At 34.9% G+C, this 20,360-nt stretch overlaps 1 protein-coding gene across 1 annotated transcript in view; it reads left to right on the forward strand.

The window, feature by feature from the left end:
* The window catches only part of LOC102121434 (disintegrin and metalloproteinase domain-containing protein 32), a 170,976-nt gene that overhangs the window by 143,658 nt on the left and 6,958 nt on the right, over positions 1 to 20,360 (forward strand). Inside the window, exons 18-22 of the mRNA XM_005563131.5 lie at positions 3,149 to 3,251; positions 6,365 to 6,521; positions 13,741 to 13,779; positions 17,185 to 17,223; positions 18,646 to 18,684. Of these exons, the coding sequence (XP_005563188.4) occupies positions 3,149 to 3,251; positions 6,365 to 6,521; positions 13,741 to 13,779; positions 17,185 to 17,223; positions 18,646 to 18,684 (377 nt within the window). The remainder of the gene's footprint in view (positions 1 to 3,148; positions 3,252 to 6,364; positions 6,522 to 13,740; positions 13,780 to 17,184; positions 17,224 to 18,645; positions 18,685 to 20,360) is intronic.

The raw sequence follows: 20,360 nt of genomic DNA on the forward strand, positions 1-20,360 counted from the left end.
TTTGTTTAGCTATGCCCTGTCCCCAGAGGAGGAGTCTACAGAGGTAGGCTGGCCTTCTTGCGCTGTGGTGGGCTCCACCCAATTTGAGTTTCCAGGTGGCTTTGTTTTCCTACTTAAGCCTCAGCAATGGCGGGCACCCCTCCTCCATCCTCGCTGCCGCCTTGCAGTTAGATCTCAGACTGCTGTGCTAGCAATGAGGGAGGCTCTGTGTGCCTGGGAACCTCTGGGCCAGGTGTGGGATATAATCTCCTGGTGTGCCCTTTGCTAAGACCCTTGGTAAAGCACAGTATTTAGGGTGAGAGTTACCTGATTTTCCAGGTGTTGTGTGTCTCTGTTTCTCTTGGCTAAGAAAAGGGATTCCCTTCCCCCTTGAGCTTCCCAAGTTAGGTGATGCCACGCTCTGCTTCAGCTCTTGCTGGTCGGGCTGCACCAGCTGACCAGCACTGATTGTCTGGCACTCCCCAGTGAGATGAACCTGGTACCTCAGTTGAAAATGCAGAAATCACCCATCTTTTGTGTCACTCACGCTAGGAGCTGGAGGCCGGAGCTGTTCCTATTCGGCCATCTTGGGCGCACCCTTCCCCGTAATTTTGGTTCTTAGATTTAAGTCTTGAATACATTTTGATTTTATTTTTGTACACAGTGAAAGATAATGATCAAGTTTTATTCTTCTGCATATAGTTACTGAATTGCCAGCACCATCTATTGAAGAGACTGTTCTTTCTCTGTTGTGCATTCTTGGTGCCTTTGTTGAAAATGAATTGGTGTAAATGCATGTATTTGTATCTGGGTTCTTTATTCTGTTCCATTGGTCTAGGTGTTTGATTTTATGCCAATACCATGGTGATTTGGTTACTATAGCTCTGTAGTATAACTTGAAGTCAGATAATGTTATGCATTTGGCTTTGTTCTTTTTGCTCAGAATTGCTGACCACATGTTAAGTCATGAGACAAGTCTTAACAAATTTAAGAAGACTGACATCACTCCAAGTATATTTTCTGACCACATTAGATTGAAGCTAGAAGTTAATATTAAAAGAAAGTGGAAAAACTTAAAAAATACATGAAAATTAATAATAACACACAATTGAACAACAATTGGGCTAAACAACAAATCATAAGGGAAATTAGGAAAAACCTTAAGACAAACAAAAAATGAAAAAAAGATGACATATGGAAAAAACAGTACTAAAGGGAAATTTATAGTAATAAATTCTTACATTAAAAAAGAATAAAGATTTCAAATAGACATTGTAACTTTACACCTCAAGAAACTAGAAGAAATTGAACAAACAAACCCCAAGTTTGCAGTAGGAAGTTATGAAGATTAAAGCACAAACATGATAGAGAATAGAAAAATAATAGATAACAAGGAAATTAAGAGTTGAGTTTTCCAAAAGATAAAAAAAATGGACAAACTCTTAGGTAAAATAGCAAGAAAAAAAGAAAAGACTCAAAATCAGAAATGAAGGAGCAGATATTACAACTAATGTCACAGAAATTTTTTAAGAAGATATTGTGGTTTATATTTATACGCCAGCACATTGGATAACCTAGAAGAAATTGATAGATTCCTAGAGTGATATAACCTGCCAAGACTTAATCAAGAATAAATAGCCTGAAGAGAACAACAACAAATAAAGAGATTAAATCAGTAAACAAAACTTTCTAGCAAAGAAAATCTCAGGACCACCAGGGGGCTTCACAAATGAATTCTGTTAAACATTTACAGGAGAATTAAACAAGAAAATAAAATTGCAGGCTAATATATCTACAAACATGCATGCAAAAATTTACAGCAAGACATTAACAAACTATATTTCCCGCACATTAAAAGAATCATACACAATGACCAAATGGGATTTATTCCTGGGATGCAAGGATGGTTCAGAATACACAGATCAATTAATGTGGTATGCTAATTGAATCCTAACTCAATATGTTAGGATTAACAGAAAGCCTATATGTAAAAACTCCACAGCTAAAATTATACTCAATGGTGAAATAATGAAAGCCTTTACTTTAAGATCTATAACAATGCAAGGATACTCACTCTGTGCACTTCTATTCAACATAGTATTGGAATTCCTAGATGAAGCAATGAGGCAAAGAAAAGAAATAAAGGGCATCCAAATGGGAAAGTAGAAATGAAGTAGCCTCTAGAGTCTTTTTTTCTTGCTATTTTACCTAAGAGTTTGTCCATTTTTTTATCTTTTCTATATATTCATATATTAATATGCCATGATTATATACATAGGAAACCATAAAGGTTCCATAAAATTAGTAGAAGAAATAATGAATTCAGTAAAGTTGCAGGACACAAAAACAACACTCAAAAATCAGTTACATTTTTATACATCAAAAACAGACGATCAGGAAAGGCGATTAGTTAAACAATCCCATTTACAACAGCATCAAAAAGAATAAAATATTTAGGTTTAAAACAAACCAAGGAGGTGAAAGATTTGTACACTGAAGACTATAAAACATGAAAAAAATTAAAGGAGACAAAAAATTGAAAGATATTCCATGGATTGAAGAAATTAATATTGTTAAACTATCCCTAACACTCAAAATTATCTACAGATTCAATGCAATCCTTATCAGAATCTCCATGTTATTTTTCAAAGAAATAGAAAATAAAGAACTTACATAAAACTAAAAAAATCCAGATAATTAGAAGCAATTTTTAAAAAGAAGAACAAAGCTTTTCAAAATATAGTACAAAGGTACAGTAACCAGAATAGTATGTTACTCTCATAAAAATAGAGACATAAAGCAATGGATGAAAATAGCTCAAAGATAGACTCATATATGCTGGCTCCAGCATGTCACTGGAGGGGTCACATTTGCATTAGAATTTAAGTATGCATTTTTGAAATTAATTGCATGGTAAATTTGTAGGTAAACATTTTAAGATGTCAAATTTTCTTGATGCAAATATTGAGAGCCTCACTTTATGGTTTTTTTTTTCTTTGTGTGTGTGTGTGTCTGTGCTTTAGTCTAAGAAACCAAACATTTGATATGTGAGACTGTTGCTCTAAATAAACAAAATTACACTAGATTATGGTACAAAAGTAAGCTTGATGATCACCTTCTATGAGAAAATATTTTAAAACAATCATTTAATTTTTCAAAATGATCCTAGGTGTGTGATTCCAGACAAAAGTGCGTTTGTTCACCAGGCTATAATCCTCCAAGCTGCCAAACACGTTCCAAAGGTTTTCCCATATTTCCTAAGGAAGACATGGGCAAGTATCTGTCTCTTCAAATATCCGTTTAATAAAAGTATCAAATTGCTTATGATCACTAAACAGAGTTCGATTTTGCTACTTACGAAGCAACTGATATTTGTAATGAAAAGGTAATCAGAATTCTCTCAAGAAATGGAAACCAAACATGCCATCTTAATCTTGCTCTCTTTTCTTTATAATTAACTAATTAATCAATTAATTTTTATTTTTTTATTTCAATAGGTTTTTGGGGAACAGGTGAATTTTGGTAACATGGATAAGTTCTTTAGTGGTGATTTCTGAGATTTTGGTGCAGCCATCACTCGAGCAGTGTATACTGTATGCAATGTGTAGTCTTTTATACCTCACCTACTCCCATCCTTCACCTCAATACCCCAAAGTCCATTGTATCATTTTTATGCCTTTGTGTCCTCATAGCTTAGTTCCCATTTACGAGTGAGAACATATGATATTTGGTTTTATATTCTCTAAGTGAAGAGTTACTTCATTTAGAATAACGGTCTCAAACTCCATCCAGGTTGCTGTGAATGCTATTATTTTGTTCTTCTAATGGCTGAGTAGTATTCCATGGTGTATATATATATATCACACTTTCTTTTTTTATTTTTATTTTTTATTATACTTTAAGTTCTAGGGTACATGTGCACAACATACAGGTTTGTTACATATGTATACATGTGCCATATTGGTGTGCTGAACCCATTAACTCATCATTTACATTAGGTGTATCTCCTAATGCTATCCTTCCCCCTTCCCCCAATCCCACAACAGACTCCGGTGTGTGATGTTCACCACCCTGTGTCCAAGTCTTCTCATTGTTCAATTCCCACCAATGAGTGAGAACATGTGGTGTTTGATTTTTTGTCCTTCTGATAGTTTGCTGAGAATGATGGTTTCCAGCTTCATCCATGTTCCTACAAAGGACATGAACTCATCATTTTTCATGGCTGTATAGTATTCCAGGATATCACACTTTCTTTATCCACTCATTGATTGATGGGCATTTGGGCTGGTTCTACATTTTTGCTATTGCAAATTGTGCTGCTATAAACATTTGTGTGAGTGTCTTTTTATGTAATGACTTTTATTTAATGACTTCCTCTGGGTAGATTTCCAACAGTGGGATTGCTGGATCAAATGGTAGATCTACTTTTGGTTCTTCAAGAAATTGCCATACTGTTTTTCATAGTGGTTGTACTAGTTTGCATTCCCACCAACAGCGTCAAAGCACTCCACTTTAAGAACATCCATGCCAACATCTATTATTTTTTGATTTTTAAATTATGACCATTCTTACAGGAGTAAGGTGGTATTGCATTGTGGTTTTGATTTGCATTTCCCTGATCATTAGTGATGTTGAGCATTATTTCATGTTTGTTGGCCGTTTGCATATCTTCTTTTGAGAGTTGTCTATTCATGTCCTTAGTCCATTTTTTGATGGAATTGCTTTTTTTTCTTGCTGATTTGTTTAAGTTCCTTATAGATTGTGGATATTAGTTATTTGTCAGACGCATAGTTTGTGAAGATTTTCTCCCACTCTGTGGGTTGTCTGTTTACTCTGCTGATTATATCTTTTGCTTTGCAGAAGCTTTTAAATTTAATGAAGTCCCTTCTATTTATCTTTGTTTTTGTTGCATTTGCTTTTGGGTTCTTGCTTATGAACGCTTTGCCTAAGCCAATGTCTAGAATAGTTTTCTCATGTCATATTCTAGAATTTTTATGGTTGCAGGTTTAAATTTAAGTCTTTGATCCCTCTTGAGTTGATATTTGTATAAGATGAGAGATGAGGATTCAGTTTAATTCTTCTACATATGGCTTGCCAGTTATCCCAGTGCCATTTGTTGAATAGGGTGTCCTTTCCCCATTTTACGTTTTTGTTTGCTTTGTTGAAGATCAGTTGGCTGTACATACTTGGCTTTATTTCTGGATTCCCTATTCCATTCCTTTGGTCCCTGTGTCTATTTTTATGTCAGTACCATGCTGTTTTGGTGACTATAGCCTTATAGTCATATAGCCTTATAGTCATATAAGCCTTATAGTCATATAAGGCTATATGTCATATAAGGCTTATGACATATAAGTCATATATGTCTTATATATGTCATATAAGGCTTATAGTCATATAAGGCTATATGGCCATACCAGCCTGAATGTGCCCGATCTTGTCTTGCTCTTTTTTCTAACATTAAAATATCATACTTGAAGTTGAATACCTTTTAAAATTTCTCTTCACTGATATCATTGACTCTGTCTTTTAGAATATTTTCAACCTCTTTTCCTCAGCTTTATGACTGATCCTGTGACCTCAGCTCTAAACAAACATTTACTCTGTGTCTAGTATGTTAGTGTGTTTCTGTTATAGAAGAAATGAAATAGAAGACAAGATTTTGCTCTGAAAGCGTTTATCATTTAAATCAGAAAAATCCATCAGTTTCTGCTTAGGAGATGACAGAAGTGATGCTGGCATATTATTCTGTTTGTGCACCACAGCTTCCATTTCTGTCATTCATTCATTTATTGAGTTAGCAAATGTTTATTGAACTCTTAATATATGCCAGGTCCAGGTGCTGGTCTACACACTGGGGATGTACAGTGATAGCAAAGGACAGAATTAGGATTAGAAATCAATTCTTCTGATTTTTATGCCAGTGCCTTTTTAGTAGCATTGCGATGACCCCATTTATAAACATGATCCCCAAGGCCAAAAGCCAACAATCTACCAAAGAAAAATAGGATATACACAAATACACTGAATTCCTTTGATAATGCACCTTGTAAGAGTGCATTTTTGGATAACCATGCAATTACACAATCCCACGTTGTATATCACTGAATTTTTTTGTCCCTACTTAGAGGGTTAATATGAGAGTTTGCTGTAGTTGCTGTGAGACTTGAATACTTTTGAACTTTCCAAAACTTGGTTACCATGCTTTTAGAATGAAAGGTTATAGAGATAGCCCCAAAGATTATGATTACAATTCTATGATGATATTTTCCATGTTCCTTGAATAACAATACAAATTCAGAACATTTTAATGAATGTGTTACAACTTGAAAATAAAAGTAGATAGTTTAATTTTTAATATATTTTTTTGGATTTCTGTTTTTAGATTCTATCATGGAAAGAGCATCTGGGAAGACTGAAAACACCTGGCTTCTAGGTTTCTCCGTTGTTCTTCCTATTCTCATTGTAACAACTATAGTAGTTTTGGCAAGGAAGCATTTGAAAAAGTGGTTCATCAAGGAAGAGGAATTCCCAAGTAGCGAGTAAATTGCATTTGTGTTCTGAAGTTAAACATTAGTACCATTTGAATCTAGTTATATGTAAGACAATATCATGAGCAGCAACAATACTTTACATATCACTGGGATTTTGAGTATTACATCAATATGTCATTTAATTTTATGAGATAGTTGTGAGTACCCCTGTTTTGAAGACACAAAGATTTGGAAGTGTAGTTTACATAGCTTGCCAAAGTCATTGAACTGTCAGTTGAGAGAGGAAGAACTCGAATATATAATATCTGTTCTTTTCTTATCGAAGGGGGATGATCTGTATCATCTACAACAGAAGTATTTATTAAAAATGCAGATTTCTGGGCCTTACTACAGACTAAATATTTTAATTCACATTGCTGGCTCATAAAAGAAATAATTTTAAAAATATTCTTTGGGTTAAATTTTCAGAAGGGAAATTTATAATTTAGATTATTACATTTTTATTTTTCAAGAAATAATTTAAACACTAAGAGAATAACATGACAAACATCCTCTTGCCCACCATGGGAAATAAACAGATGTTAATATTTTTCTTGTTTCTCTTATAAAAGAAGCCGTTGTATTTGCAGCCGCAATTTCTTCTGGTATGATCCCCTTGCCTCCCGGTAGAGGATGTCTACACTGAATGTTTGTGTATTTTACATGTTTTTAATACATGTGTCATTATCCATATCCCATAACCTACCTAGTATTGTTTTATGTATAATTTTAAATAGCTATACTTTCTCTGCAGATGCATTTCCTTATCAATTTTGGTTTGTTTGTTTTGTCTTTTTTGTTTTTCTTTTTCATGAGCAGTCCGCTCAGAGTTGTTTTTATTTTATTAGTAATTTGAAATATGTAACTTTCAGTTTCATTGAGGTCTCTATTTCTATTGTTTTTTATATCAAGTTTTGCTCTTTTTCCTCCTTTCTGGTCTTTTTACCTTTGCTCTGTTGTGACTCTAGATTTCTTGATTTTAATGCTTTCTTTATTAATTTTCAGCCTTTCTTATTTTCTAAAATAAGAAATACTTTAATAGCAAAAATTTTCTCCTTGTATCTGTCATTTTCTTTATACTCTCTGGTTTTTAAATGATAGTCGACATTCAGTTAAAAAATTTGAAAAATCTAGCAGGATTTCTTGTTTAAATAATGAATCAATTGTGGTCTTTAGTTTTCAATTATGTGATTTATTTTCATTGTTTTAAAAATAATTTTCTAATTTTATTAGCTTATTTTGAGAAACTTGTCTGTGTGATTTAGACTCTTCAATGTTGGAACAAAAAATGAAGTAAATTTTTAGAAATGTGTAAGCTTGATATGCGTCCTCCAATGTTTTTAGGACAAACTTTTAAATTGTGATGTTTCAAACCATTTTTATACATACTGTTTTTTTTTTCTTTCCTGTCTGTTTGATACTTTGTCTTCTGTGAGAGGCAAACTAAAATTTTCAGTGGATCGTAGCTTTCCCTCTGATTGTTGAAACTTTCGCTTTAGATATTCCGAGGCAGTGACTAAATGCATAATGTTTATTTTAGTTAAATTTTCTTTTCCTTTAATCATTATTTATCGTATGTTAAATACAATTTTCACTGTTTTAGATTGCTATATCAACTTTCTCTTTAAAAATGACGTTTACTTGGTACATCTTTTTTTTTTTTTTTTTTTTTTTCTCAATCTGTCTTTGCATTTAGCTGGTATAAACAGTCTTTATATGAAATGCACTAGTGGAGTTTGTTATGCTCATATGCTTAATCCATGATGACATATGTTTAGGCTGAAATTTGCCGTCCTATTTTTTTCCTGTTTACCATGCTTTTTTGGTATTTTTTTTTCTTTTTCTATAATCTATTTTCTTTGTTTCACTTTTCTTTCTTTCTTTTTTTTTTTTCTTGAGATGAAACTTCGCTCTTGTTACCCAGGCTGGAGTGCAAAGGTGCGATCTCAGCTCACTGCAACCTTAGCTCCCCAGGTTCAAGTGATTCTCCTGCCCCAGCCTCCCAAGAAGCTGGTATTACAGGCATACACCACCACGCCTGGCTAATTTTTTGTATTTTTAGTAGACACAGGGTTTCTTCATGTCGACCAGGCTGTTCTCGAATCATTTCATTTTTCTGTTCTCTTTCTTTTCCTTAACTATTTGGACATTTTTGTATTCTGTTTTTGTTTTAGTGATTTTCTTTAAATTTTAGTATTTGTAGTTAATGTTATATAATGTCTAAATTTAATCATTACATATAGTCTTCTTGGAAATAACCCAAGGACTTCAGTCACTTAACTCCTTCCATTTTCAATGCTTGTTATTTGACTTTAAAATTTCTCCCAATAAGTCAGTGTTATTTTTGTTATTATCATCTTTATGTTTAGTCAGTGAATACTAGGATTTTCCAGTGTATTTCCCGGTCTTACTCACCATTTCTTTTCTAAAATTGTTTTGTTTTGAAATAATTTATGGACAAAAAGTTGCGAAAATTGCGTAGGGCTCTCATGTACTCTTTGCCTAGCTTTTTCCAATCATAACATCTTACATGAACACTGCATTTCCACAGCCAGTATAATGGTATTGGTACAATACTTTTAATACAACTAAAGATCTTATTCAGATTTGCTAGTGTTTGTATGCATTCACTTATGTGTGTGTATACTATTAGCACATTTTATCATGTGATTTGTTTACCAACACCACAATCATAATTCCTTTTGGAATCCTACTTTTTCATTCTAGGTTCAATTATCTTTTTTCCCTTAGATTTATTGCGGTATGATTGACAAACAAAAATTGATGATTTGCCTGATATATGTATATGCTGTAAAATGATTATCACAATTACTATAATTAACACATCTATCACCTCATATAATTACTTCTTTTTATGTGTGTAGTGAGAACACTTAAGATCTATTCCCTTAGCAAATGTCAAGCTTTTTAGATATAAGGTCATATCATCTGAAAACAGAGACAACTTCTTCCTTTTCAATTTGGATGTCCTTTTTTTCTTATTTCTTGCCTAATTCCTGTGGCTAGGGCTTCTAGTACTACACTGAATAGAAATGGCAAGAGGGGCTTCTTGTTTTATTCTTGATCTTAGACCAAAACTTTTATTGATAGCTTTTCCCTGTTAAGTTTAATGTAGCTGTGGGCTTGTAATACAGGTCTTTTGTTATGTTGAGGTGTATTTCTTCTATGATGAACTGTTGCGAGTTTTAATTAAATATGTTGAATTTTGTTTCCTGTAACTATCGAGTGTATTTTCAGCCATCCTTGCATCACAAATATATATCCCACTTGATCATGGTATATGATCCTTATAATGTTCTAATGTGTCTTTGTTCTCTGTCCCCTTAATGTTAAACCTCTGCTGCACTGGAGAGGCCAAAGTATTCCCAGTCTGCTGGCAACAACCCTCCAATGGCGGCTGCCAGCAAAAGCACTGGGGTGGGCCAGTGGTGGGTCCATGTATATGTGCATGCAGGCAGGGTAGGTGGGGGTTCCCCCATTTGTGCATGCTGGCAGGGTGGTGAGGGTTCTGTGTGCCCACGCGCACTGGTAAGGAGGTAGAGAGAGGCTGTGCTGGTGGCGAAAGGCTGCAGGCTGGTATCCCAGACTGTTACTAATCTGCTTCTGTCACTACAGTTTACGGTTCTTTTTCTAGAATTTTATATAAATGAAATCATATCATATGATTGTATGTACTTTGTATGGATTATTTACATCACTATAATTATTTTGATATTTATCCATGCTTTTGTGTGTGTCAACAGTTTGTTCCTTTTTATTGCTGAGAATTACTCAGCTGTATGAATCTGCCTTAATTTTTAAAATCTATTTATCTGTTGATGAATATTTGGGTTATTTCCAGTTTATAGGTGTTATAAATGAAGCTGTTGTGAACCGCTGGAAACAAATGCTCGGTGCCACAAAGAGGAACCAGCACTGAGACAAAGGATCTCTCTCAGCAAGGCAAATTTACTTCTGCAAAAGGGTGCTTCTCATAGGTCTGGTTGCCATGAGAGCACCCTGAACAAAGGAAAGCAGGGGTTTTTATTTCTAATGCAGCTTGTCCCTACCACTGTGTCCTGCCTCCATTGGCTGGACTTGGACTGCACAATTTAAGCTGAACCCGGTTGACTAACTTGAAAAGTGCAGGAATGCGGTTACACTGATGGAAAGGTAGGAAGATCAGTTTCAGCAGGAGTAGCCATTGCAATGGGAGAGGTAATTTACAGAGTGGGTAGCAGATGTGGAATGTGGGCTGTATAGATAAGGACTGGCAGGAAGGTTGTTTACCAGGTCAGGGGGACACAGTGAGTAAAGAAGTCTGGCCTTGAAAGCAGGGAACAAAAAACAAGCAAACTTAAGCAAACTAAACCTTTGAAGAAGAATTTCTTACTATATTTAACATGAACTTTCAGGTACAAGTTGCTATGTGAATATATGCTTTCCTTCTCTTGTTTAATGCCCAGGAATAGAATAATTGGGTAATAAAATAAGTGTATGTTTAAATTCTAAAGGAAGAGCTATGTTTTCCAAAGTGGTTTTGGCATCTTGTATTTCAGCCACTAGTGTATGAGAGTTTTAGTTTCTCCACATCCTTGTCAATACGTGGTCTCATTTTTTTTTAACATTACCAATTCTGATATTGTGTAGTGGTATCTCATTATAATTTTAATTTGAATTTCTCTAATGGTTAATCATGTTGACACTTGTTTCATACGGTTATTTGCCATCTGTATACCTTCTTTGGAGAAATGTCTATTCAAATTATGGGCTATTTTCCTTTTTATCGTATTTTTCAAATCTTTTGATCATTTTTAAAATGGGTTTGTTGTATTTTGAGTGTTCTGAATATAAGTCCATCATTATATATGTAATTTGCAAACATGTTATCTCGGTCTAAGGCTTGTCTTTTAATACTTTTAACAATCTTTTAAACAGCAAATGTTTTAAATGTTTAGTAAAACCAATGTATCAATTTCTTTTTTTATAGATCACAATTTTGGTGCTGTAGCTAAGAAATAATTGCCTAACACAAGTTCACAGATTTTCTCCTGTGATTTCTTCTAAAAGTTTCAGTTTTAGGTTTTGCCTTTAGATCTATATCTAATTTGAATTAATTTTTATATATGTTAAGAAATATGGAAATAGTGTATTTTGCCCAAAAATTTTAAATTATTCTCACACCATTGATTTTAAACTTTGTTAAGAAGGATCAGAATAGTCAGCCATAAAAAGACAGTACCATTCTGAGTAACTCTATCCATCTTACTCTGAATGACCATATATTCAACTCAGGTAGTAGGAACTCAAACTATTCCTGTCCTTCTGTGAGCACAAGAAATTATTCCCTTTGTTCATTTTGGATAAATGGTTTTACTCTGGCTCGGGTAGTTCCCTCACTGGCAAGCGTTCATCAGTTCTCTGCAGAAGATGCAAGGGGTTGGGGGGTTGGTCCTCCGCCAATCTCAGGATTCCTTCTAAACATTTTCTTTTTTTCTGTGGTATTCTGCCCTGTGAACCCTAGCTTCCTTGCCCTTCCTAGGACCCCAATTCTCTCACCTCAAGCAGAGAGACTACTGAGATTTGCCTCAGTTTCCCTCACTGCACTACAGCTTGAAAACTCTCCCTAGACAATAAGAAGACTCAATCACAGAACTCACCTTGTTTCCTTCTCTCAAAGTTCACTGTACTGCACTGTCTAGTAGCCAATGTGTGAAATCAATTGTTTCATACATTTTGTTTGTATTTTTGGACCTTCTGGCAGGAGGGTAAATTTAGTCTTACTCCATCTTGGCCAGAATTAGAAGTATGCTTTTAGTATTTGCAACTTTCACATATTTTTAATCTCTGCATCTCACATTCTGATTAATTTTCTTAGCTCACTCTTTCATTTCTCTACTTTTTCTTTCCTGTCTGTCCTGGTTTAGACTTATGGATTCCATTCCTGCAAAGATCTCTATGAGGAGTCTAAATATTCCCAGATTAAAGCGTTTTTTAAGCAAATCATTTGTAGCACTTGCTGCATGAATTCATGTGTTAGTGTAGTGTTGACATTAACTCTTAGTGGTTTGTAATGATAGACTCTTTTATTGTCAGTGTCTTTGATGTTTCCCATGAGAATTCTGTGTGTGCTGTATTATGAAGACATATATGTAGGTTGTTGTATTAGTCCGTTTTCATACTGCTATACAGAACTGCCCAAGACTGGGTAATTTATAAAAGAAAGAGGTTTAATTGACTCACAGTTTAGCATGACTGGGAAGGCCTCAGGAAACCTACAATCATGGCAGAAGGCGAAGGGGAAGCAAGGCACCTTCTTCACAAGGCGGCAGGAGGGAGAAGTGCCAAGCAGAGGGGGAAGAACCTCTTATAAAACCGTCAGATCTCATGAAAACTCACTCACTATCACGAGAAAGGCATGGGGGAAACTACTACCAAGATTCAATTACTTCCACCTGGTCTCTCTCGATGCGTGGGGATTATGGGGATTAGAATTTAAGGTAAGATTTGGGTGGGGACACGAAGCCTAACCATACCAGTTGTTTAGTTTTTTCTTTCTTAAAGAAAAAATATTTTTAAAAATTTACCATGCATGGTGTTCAAGAATTTGTGGGGGTGTGAACTGGGGTCCTAAAACTGCACTTTTTGGACACTTGGGAGTCCTACTTCTCTTCTTGATGCATTTTTTCTCTCTGTTTATGCATATTTCCCTCTTGCATTCCAAAAGTCACTGGTCAGAAATTTTATTATTCCTGTTTCATTGGTCCGTTCTGGCTCCTGGTTTAGTTAAAGAGTTCACTTACAGCATCTCTGCATCCAAAGGCCTGGGGCTTTAGCTCCTTCTAAGTCAGTGCTATTAAAACCCTGGCCTCAGAGGTAGTCTTTTCTTTAAAAATGAAGAAAAAACCAAAAGTTGGATTTTGAAGGTCAGGATCAGACATTTAAGGTCACATCTATATTCTGTGTTTAGAAGGGATCAGAAAAAGCAAATTTGGGTGTTTTTGATACTCTCCTCATTGCAGGATTTGAAATGTGCTCTTCTCATTGATGAGGTATATGAGTAAATGAAAATGTTATTTATTTCCATCTGTGTTCATTGACCTTTGGACAATATTTTAATTAGTCTTATAAGGAGAAAATACTGATTATAAAATGGACCGATTTTCATTCATGAAGTTGGCAAGTTTTCTTAGTACTAACGTGAGACATTTTCAATTTTGTTTTTTAGATCTAAATCGGAAGGTAGCACTCAGACATATGCCAGCCAGTAAGTAGATTAGAAGGTGTTTTTAAGATACATGTTGAAAATTAAGAATTAACTGATAATTCACAATTTATTTCTCAATTTTTTTTGAACATCAATTGGTAAAGCAATGCACTGAAATCCAGACTGCTAATATATAGTCTAATTTAGTTTCTAATAAATTAGTCCTTTCTTCATTTAATGAATGTTTACTGGAAGTCTCTTCTGAGGAAACAAGGAATAAAATAGCTGATGCTAAAATGAGATAGGACATGTATACTTAGTAAAGAAAAAGAATTTAAAGAATTTATAGTGCTTAGAAGTTACCCAGCTTGTGTTATAGAGCCATGTGCTGCATAATAATGTTTTGGTAAATGATAAACCACATGTATGATGGTGGTTCCATAAGATTATAATGAAGGTGAAAAATTACTGTAGCCTAGTAATGTTGTAGTCAACACAACATCAGACAGCAATGCATTACTCACTTGTTTGTGGTGATGCTAGTGTAAGCAAACCTACTGTGCAAAGCAAAGTATGTAGAATTCTCATGAGACAATCAATGCTACTTAACCTTACCAAAAAAAAAAAAAAAAAGCCACTAACTGTGGTAATGCCAACAGCCAAAGCAATCTAAAGAAATACAGGTAATTGAAAAACCTCAAAAAAATGCTTAGGATCTGCATAGAGGTTGAAAAACAAATGGAATCCATTAAACAATAAATAAAGGAGCTGAAAAAAGATTTTCTTATTTTTAAATTATTTAGGGAAATCACTCAGAATACAACATAAACAGAATAATAACATATAAAAGACCAGTTAAGAAACAAAAGAATTCAGAGACAGAAAATTTAGAGTGGGGAAGAGTCAATATTTGAAGAAATAAGGTCTCGGACTTTTACAAAATTGAAGATGGGTAGTTAAGTGTCAGGGAATATAGAGTCCAGTTCACAGACTGTTAGAAAATAGTGAGAACTGAAGTTATAGTTAGAAAATATGAATAGGGGCTGTGTGTGTTGGGTCATGCCTGTAATCCCAGCACTTTGGGAGGCTGAGGTGTGTGGAGCACCTGAAAATTAAAAATTAAAAAAGTAGCCAGGCATGGTGGCATGAGCTTGTGATCCCGGCTACTTGGGAGGCTGAGGTGGGAGGATTGCTTTAGCTTAGGAGTTCAAGACTGCAGTGAGCCATGATCACCAGTGAGCTCCCGAAAAAAAAGAAAAAAGAAAAAAAAAAGAAATAAAATAAACATAAGTAGGATGAATAGGGACAAAATGCAATTTATTGATGATTAAAAGAACAGAACGATTAGGTCAATGTAATTGGCTCTCCCAAACCCATAATTATTGTAGAAATTTATACATCTAGATTCATGACTTCTGTCACAATCTATAAAATTCCATCCATTTGTTGTTTACCCAAGCAGTACACTAATTCAGTCATGAGTCGCTTAACACAAGGATACATTCTGAGAAATGCACTGTTAGGTGATTGTGTTATTGTGTGAACATCACAAAGTGTACTTACAAAATCCTAGATGGTATAGCCTAATACGTACCTAGGTTATATCCTATAACCTTATATATATAAGCCTGTACAGCATGTTATCATATGGAATACTGTAAGCAACTGTAACTGATTGGCTATTTATGTATTGAAACAGAAAAGGTACTGTAAAAATATGATATAAAAGATAAAAAATGATACGTCTGTATAGGACACTTACAATGAATGGAACTTGCAGGACTAGAAGTTGCTCCGGGTGAGTCAGTGAGTGGTGAGTGAATGTGCAGGCCGAGGATGTTACTGAGTCCTACTATAAACTGTATAAACACTGTGCACTTAGGCTACATTAAATTTACTTAAAAATTTATTTCTTCAATAATAAATTAACCTTACGTTTTACTATAACTTTTCAAATTGATAAACTTTTTAATTTTATAAAACTTTTTGACTTTTGTAATAACAGCTCAAAAACAAACACACTGTACAAATTTCTTTCTTTATATCTTTATCAGCTTTTTTGTCTTAATTTTTTTTTCTTTTTAAACTTTTTTGTTAAAAACTAAGACACAAACAAACACATTAGCCTTGGCCTATGCAGGGTCAAGACAACCAATATTACTGTCTTCCATCTCCACATCTTGTCCTGTGGGAGATCTTCAGAAGTGATGATAGATCTTGAGCTGTCATCATGTTATTGGCCAGGATAACAATGCCACCTTCCGGATACGTCTTGAAGGACCTGCTTGAGGTTGTTTTACAGTTAACTTTTTTTTTCTTTAAATAAGCAAAAGGAGTACACTCTAAAATAGTGATAAAAAAGGATAGTATAGGCCTGGCGTGGTGGCTCACTCCTGTAATCCCAGCACTTTGGGAGGCTAAGGCGGGCGGATCACCTGAGGTCAGGAGTTCAAAACTAGCCGAGTCAACATGGTGAAACTCTGTCTCTACTATAAATAAATAAATAAATAAATAAATAATAATAAAAAGTAGCCAGGCGTGGTGGCACATGCCTGTAATCCCAGCTACTCAGGAGTCTGAGGCAGGAGAATAGCTTGAGCCCGGGATGCGCAGGTTGCAGCAAGACGAGATCTCGACATTGCACTCCAGCCTGGGAGACAGTGTGAGACTCCACCTCAAAAAACAAACAAACAAACAAAACGATAGGATAGTAAACACATAAACCAAAACCAGTTATTATTATCATTATCATGTATTTTGTACTGTACATAATTGTATGTGATGTACTTTCATATGACTGGCAGCACTGTAGGTTTAGGTACTTCTGAAGTCATTCAGCCTCAGCTCCTGTTTACTCTGTGAGCTCTCAGTTTTATCATTTTTATTGGCAACAGGAGAGTCTTTCTTTGCTGTGAGCCTCAGTTGTGTATCAAATGTTTGTGTGTGTGATTTTTTTTTCAGTACTCCTCTATGCAAGGAATGGAAAGGGAAAATTGTTGTGCCAGCTCACTCTGCTAGATTGCCTAGGGGGCAGTATAGGTTTTAATTTACAAAATATTGTCTTTTTTTTTTTTTTTTTAACAATGAATAAAAAAACCAAAAGTTGGGGTATGAAGGTGAGAATCATTCAAAGTCAAATCTATGTTCTATGTTTAGAAATAGCTAATCTGTGTTTTTTCTGAACAAATCTATATTCTATGTTCAGAAAAAGCAAATCTGTGTTTTGTGGATACTCTCCTTATTGCAGGATTTGAAATGTGCCCTTCTTATGGATGAGGTATGGGGTAGATGAAAATGTTATTTATTTGCATCTATGTTCAGTGACCTTTGGACATCATTTTATTTATCAGTAGTTAATCTTTTAAAGAGATAATACTAATTATAAAATGGCCTGATTTTCATTCATGAAGTTGGCAAGTTTTCTTAGTGCTAACTTGAGACATCGCTTTCAATTTTTTTTTTTAGATCCATCTCAGAAGGCAGCACTCAGACATATGCCAGCCGGTAAGTAGGTTAGAAGATGTTTTTAAGATACATGTTGAAAATTAAGAATTTATTGATAATTTGCAATTTATTTCTAAATATTTTTGAACAATGTCAATTGGTAAAGCAATGCACTAAAATCCAGACTGCTAAGATACAGTCAAATTTAGTTTCTAATAAATTAGTCCTTTCTTTAATTAATGTTTACTGGAAGTCTCTTCTGAGGAAACAAGGAATAAAATAGCTGATTCTAAAATGAGATAGGATATATATAATTAGTACAGAAAAAGAATGTATAGGGCCTAGAAGTTACCCAGCTGGTGTTACAGAGCCGTGTGCTTCATAACAATGTTTTGGTAAAGGAGAAACCACATGTATGATGGTGGTTCCATAAGATTACAAGGAAGGCAAAAATTCCTATAGCCTAGTGATGTAGCTATCACAACATCAGACAGCAATGCATTACTCATTTGTTTGTGGTGATGCTGGTGTAAACAAACCTACTGTGCTTTGTGGAGGTCATGTTTTACCCTCCTGTGTTGATAAATTTTTACATTAACTGTTGCTCTGGAATTCATGGGAAGCATGGATTGGTGTCCTTATCCTATACGTGTGAAGAATTAAGACTCCTGATTCTCTGTGTGATTTTTCCATCCAAATTCCTAAACCAGTTTAGGTGCTCAGGGTTCCCATGCCTCCTGGTGTTGATTTTTCATCTCTACTTCTGAAGCAGTTTCCCTAATGCATCTCTGTGTCTAGTGGCCACAGCTTTTACTATCCCTGCCTTTCAGGGCTTCCAGGTTTAGAGAAGGAGGTCAGCTTCATCTTTCTAGGAAGTCTCAACTCTTGATAAGCTGATGTGGCTTATGAAACTGAATTATGTACCCCCAAGTCATTCAAATTTAGTTTGTATTTACCTTTTGCATTTTCATTTCTCTCTTTCTAACTATCACTAGAAATGGCCTTTTTTCTCGTAAAGGTTTAGTAATATGTGTTGTTTTTGCACTGGTTCTCTATGTGTAGGATAGGAGGGGAAATTACCATACCTCCCCATCAGCTCAGTCTTCTTGATATTAGTGTGGATTTTGAATCACAACCTATAGCAATGTATTTATCAATGGACAGACTCTGAAGACCAGAATCAGGCATTTAAAATGAAGCATATATTCTGTGCTGGAAAGTGAAAAAGAGAAAAACAAATCTGTTTTCTTGTTCCTCTGCTTAGTTGAAGATTTGAAATTTATACTTTTTATGGACATTGCATATGAATAAAAACTTTACTTTTTGCATATGCTAATTTAGTAGTCTTTTGAAATTATTCGTTAGTGGTGATTCTTGGTATCAAATAATTAACACAGTTTATAAAATTATCTGACATTCATTGTGGAGGCACATTTTTGTTTAGTATTAATGAGGAAGCATTATTTTTTTGCTTTCTTTTAGAACCAGATCAGAAAGCAGCAGTCAAGCTGATACTAGCAAGTAAGTTAATTAGGAGGCATTTTTAAAAGTAATAAGTATGTGTTAAAAATTGAGATGAACAAATTGATAATTAATAATGACTTGCTAACTATTAACTGAGTAGCCACAATTAGATTAGTAAAGTACTATACCTTAAAACAAGCTATTTGCTGATCTAGCAACTTGTGAGTATTTGTCTAAATAAGACAATATCTTCTTTCCTGCAGTTTAGTTAATATGTGTTGGGAGATTATTTTGGGGAAACAGAGGAAAACATTTTTGGTGAAATGTTTAGGAGCTAATTCATAAAAAGGATCTTTTTGTATTCTTTTTCTTGGAGTACACGAAGGGGAAGTTTACCTTTTTATTTGGAGATGGTACAACTAGAAACTAACATGTATGCTGATGAATAACTGAGTGAATGCTCACATAGGTCACTTGGGAAGAATTTGTTGAAAATAAAAAAGCATCACGAAGAAACAAAAATTCCACATCTTTCATAGCCTCTCAGTATTACTAGGTTCCCCTCCATTTCCTGAAAGGTGGATGTCTTTTTATAATCATCTACTAAGTCTTTACTTCCCCACGCTCAGCAATTGTGGGTTTTGGGTCATTCTGCAGATACAAAATGCTTTGACGTTTTTACTGCTCCCTCTCTGAGTTACAGTTTTTATATACATTTATAGGGGGCTGGTGTTATTCTTTCTAGGTTCCTCCAAGCCCACTGCTGTTCCCAAATACATCCAAATCCACAGGGCAAACTCTAAGCTGCACAAGGAGGTTGTATGATTTCTTTTGTTCCAGAAGAAATTTACCTCTTCAATAAGAAAGCCTGCATTTCTCATTTCTAATCTGTCTCATTATTCTTCTTCCTTACAGTGACACTTTGGAGTCATGAGTTCGTCTTTAAAATGTTGATTTTTATTATCATGTCCATTCTTATTATTGTGACCAAGGGAGTTACCATATAGGGATCAGGCCCAGCAAGCCTCAGGGACCCTTTTCTCTTACTGTATTCTGTCATCTCAGATAATAAAGGCCATGTCTATCTTGCTCAGCATTGTATAGCTAGCACGTAGCAGAGTGCTCGGCTTGTATTATAAGTGATCAATAAATATTGTTGAAGGAATGAATGAATGATTACCTTTGATCTTCACACAGAGGCAACCAAACAAACAAAAACACAAACACAAAGGTACATAGAAAAATCTATATACATTTGTACACATGCATGCATGCACACACATCCATATATCCATGATGATGTTGTCGCTTCCTCCATTTCTTCTTTGCTCAATATATCATCTCTCATCCTGAAACCCTGTTAACATAATTCATCTCTCCCAGGACTCTTTACCTCCATTCAGTGAGGGGTGATAGCATCACCCATAGGAAAATGTACGTTTCAATAGACATCGTTTAATTTGGAATGTTAAACCACTGGTCTAGCCTTCTGGCTTAGCGTGCACCAGGGAATCATTTTAGAATAACTATTCATTTGAATTTTGGTAACATCATTTGACATGGTGGTTGTGCTTGAGTAATATAACATCCACCATGGTTTTTACATCATTTATTTTTTGAGTAATCTTTAACTGGTGGGACGTCAGTGGAAAGGTTGTTGAGGCCAACGAAAGCAGAGAGGTGGAATGAATTCCAGTGAAGCAGGGTATTTCCTTGACCCCTTCAGGGGAATC

Source organism: Macaca fascicularis, chromosome 8, assembly GCF_037993035.2.
Source record: "Macaca fascicularis isolate 582-1 chromosome 8, T2T-MFA8v1.1".
Taxonomy (NCBI): Eukaryota; Metazoa; Chordata; class Mammalia; order Primates; family Cercopithecidae; genus Macaca; species Macaca fascicularis.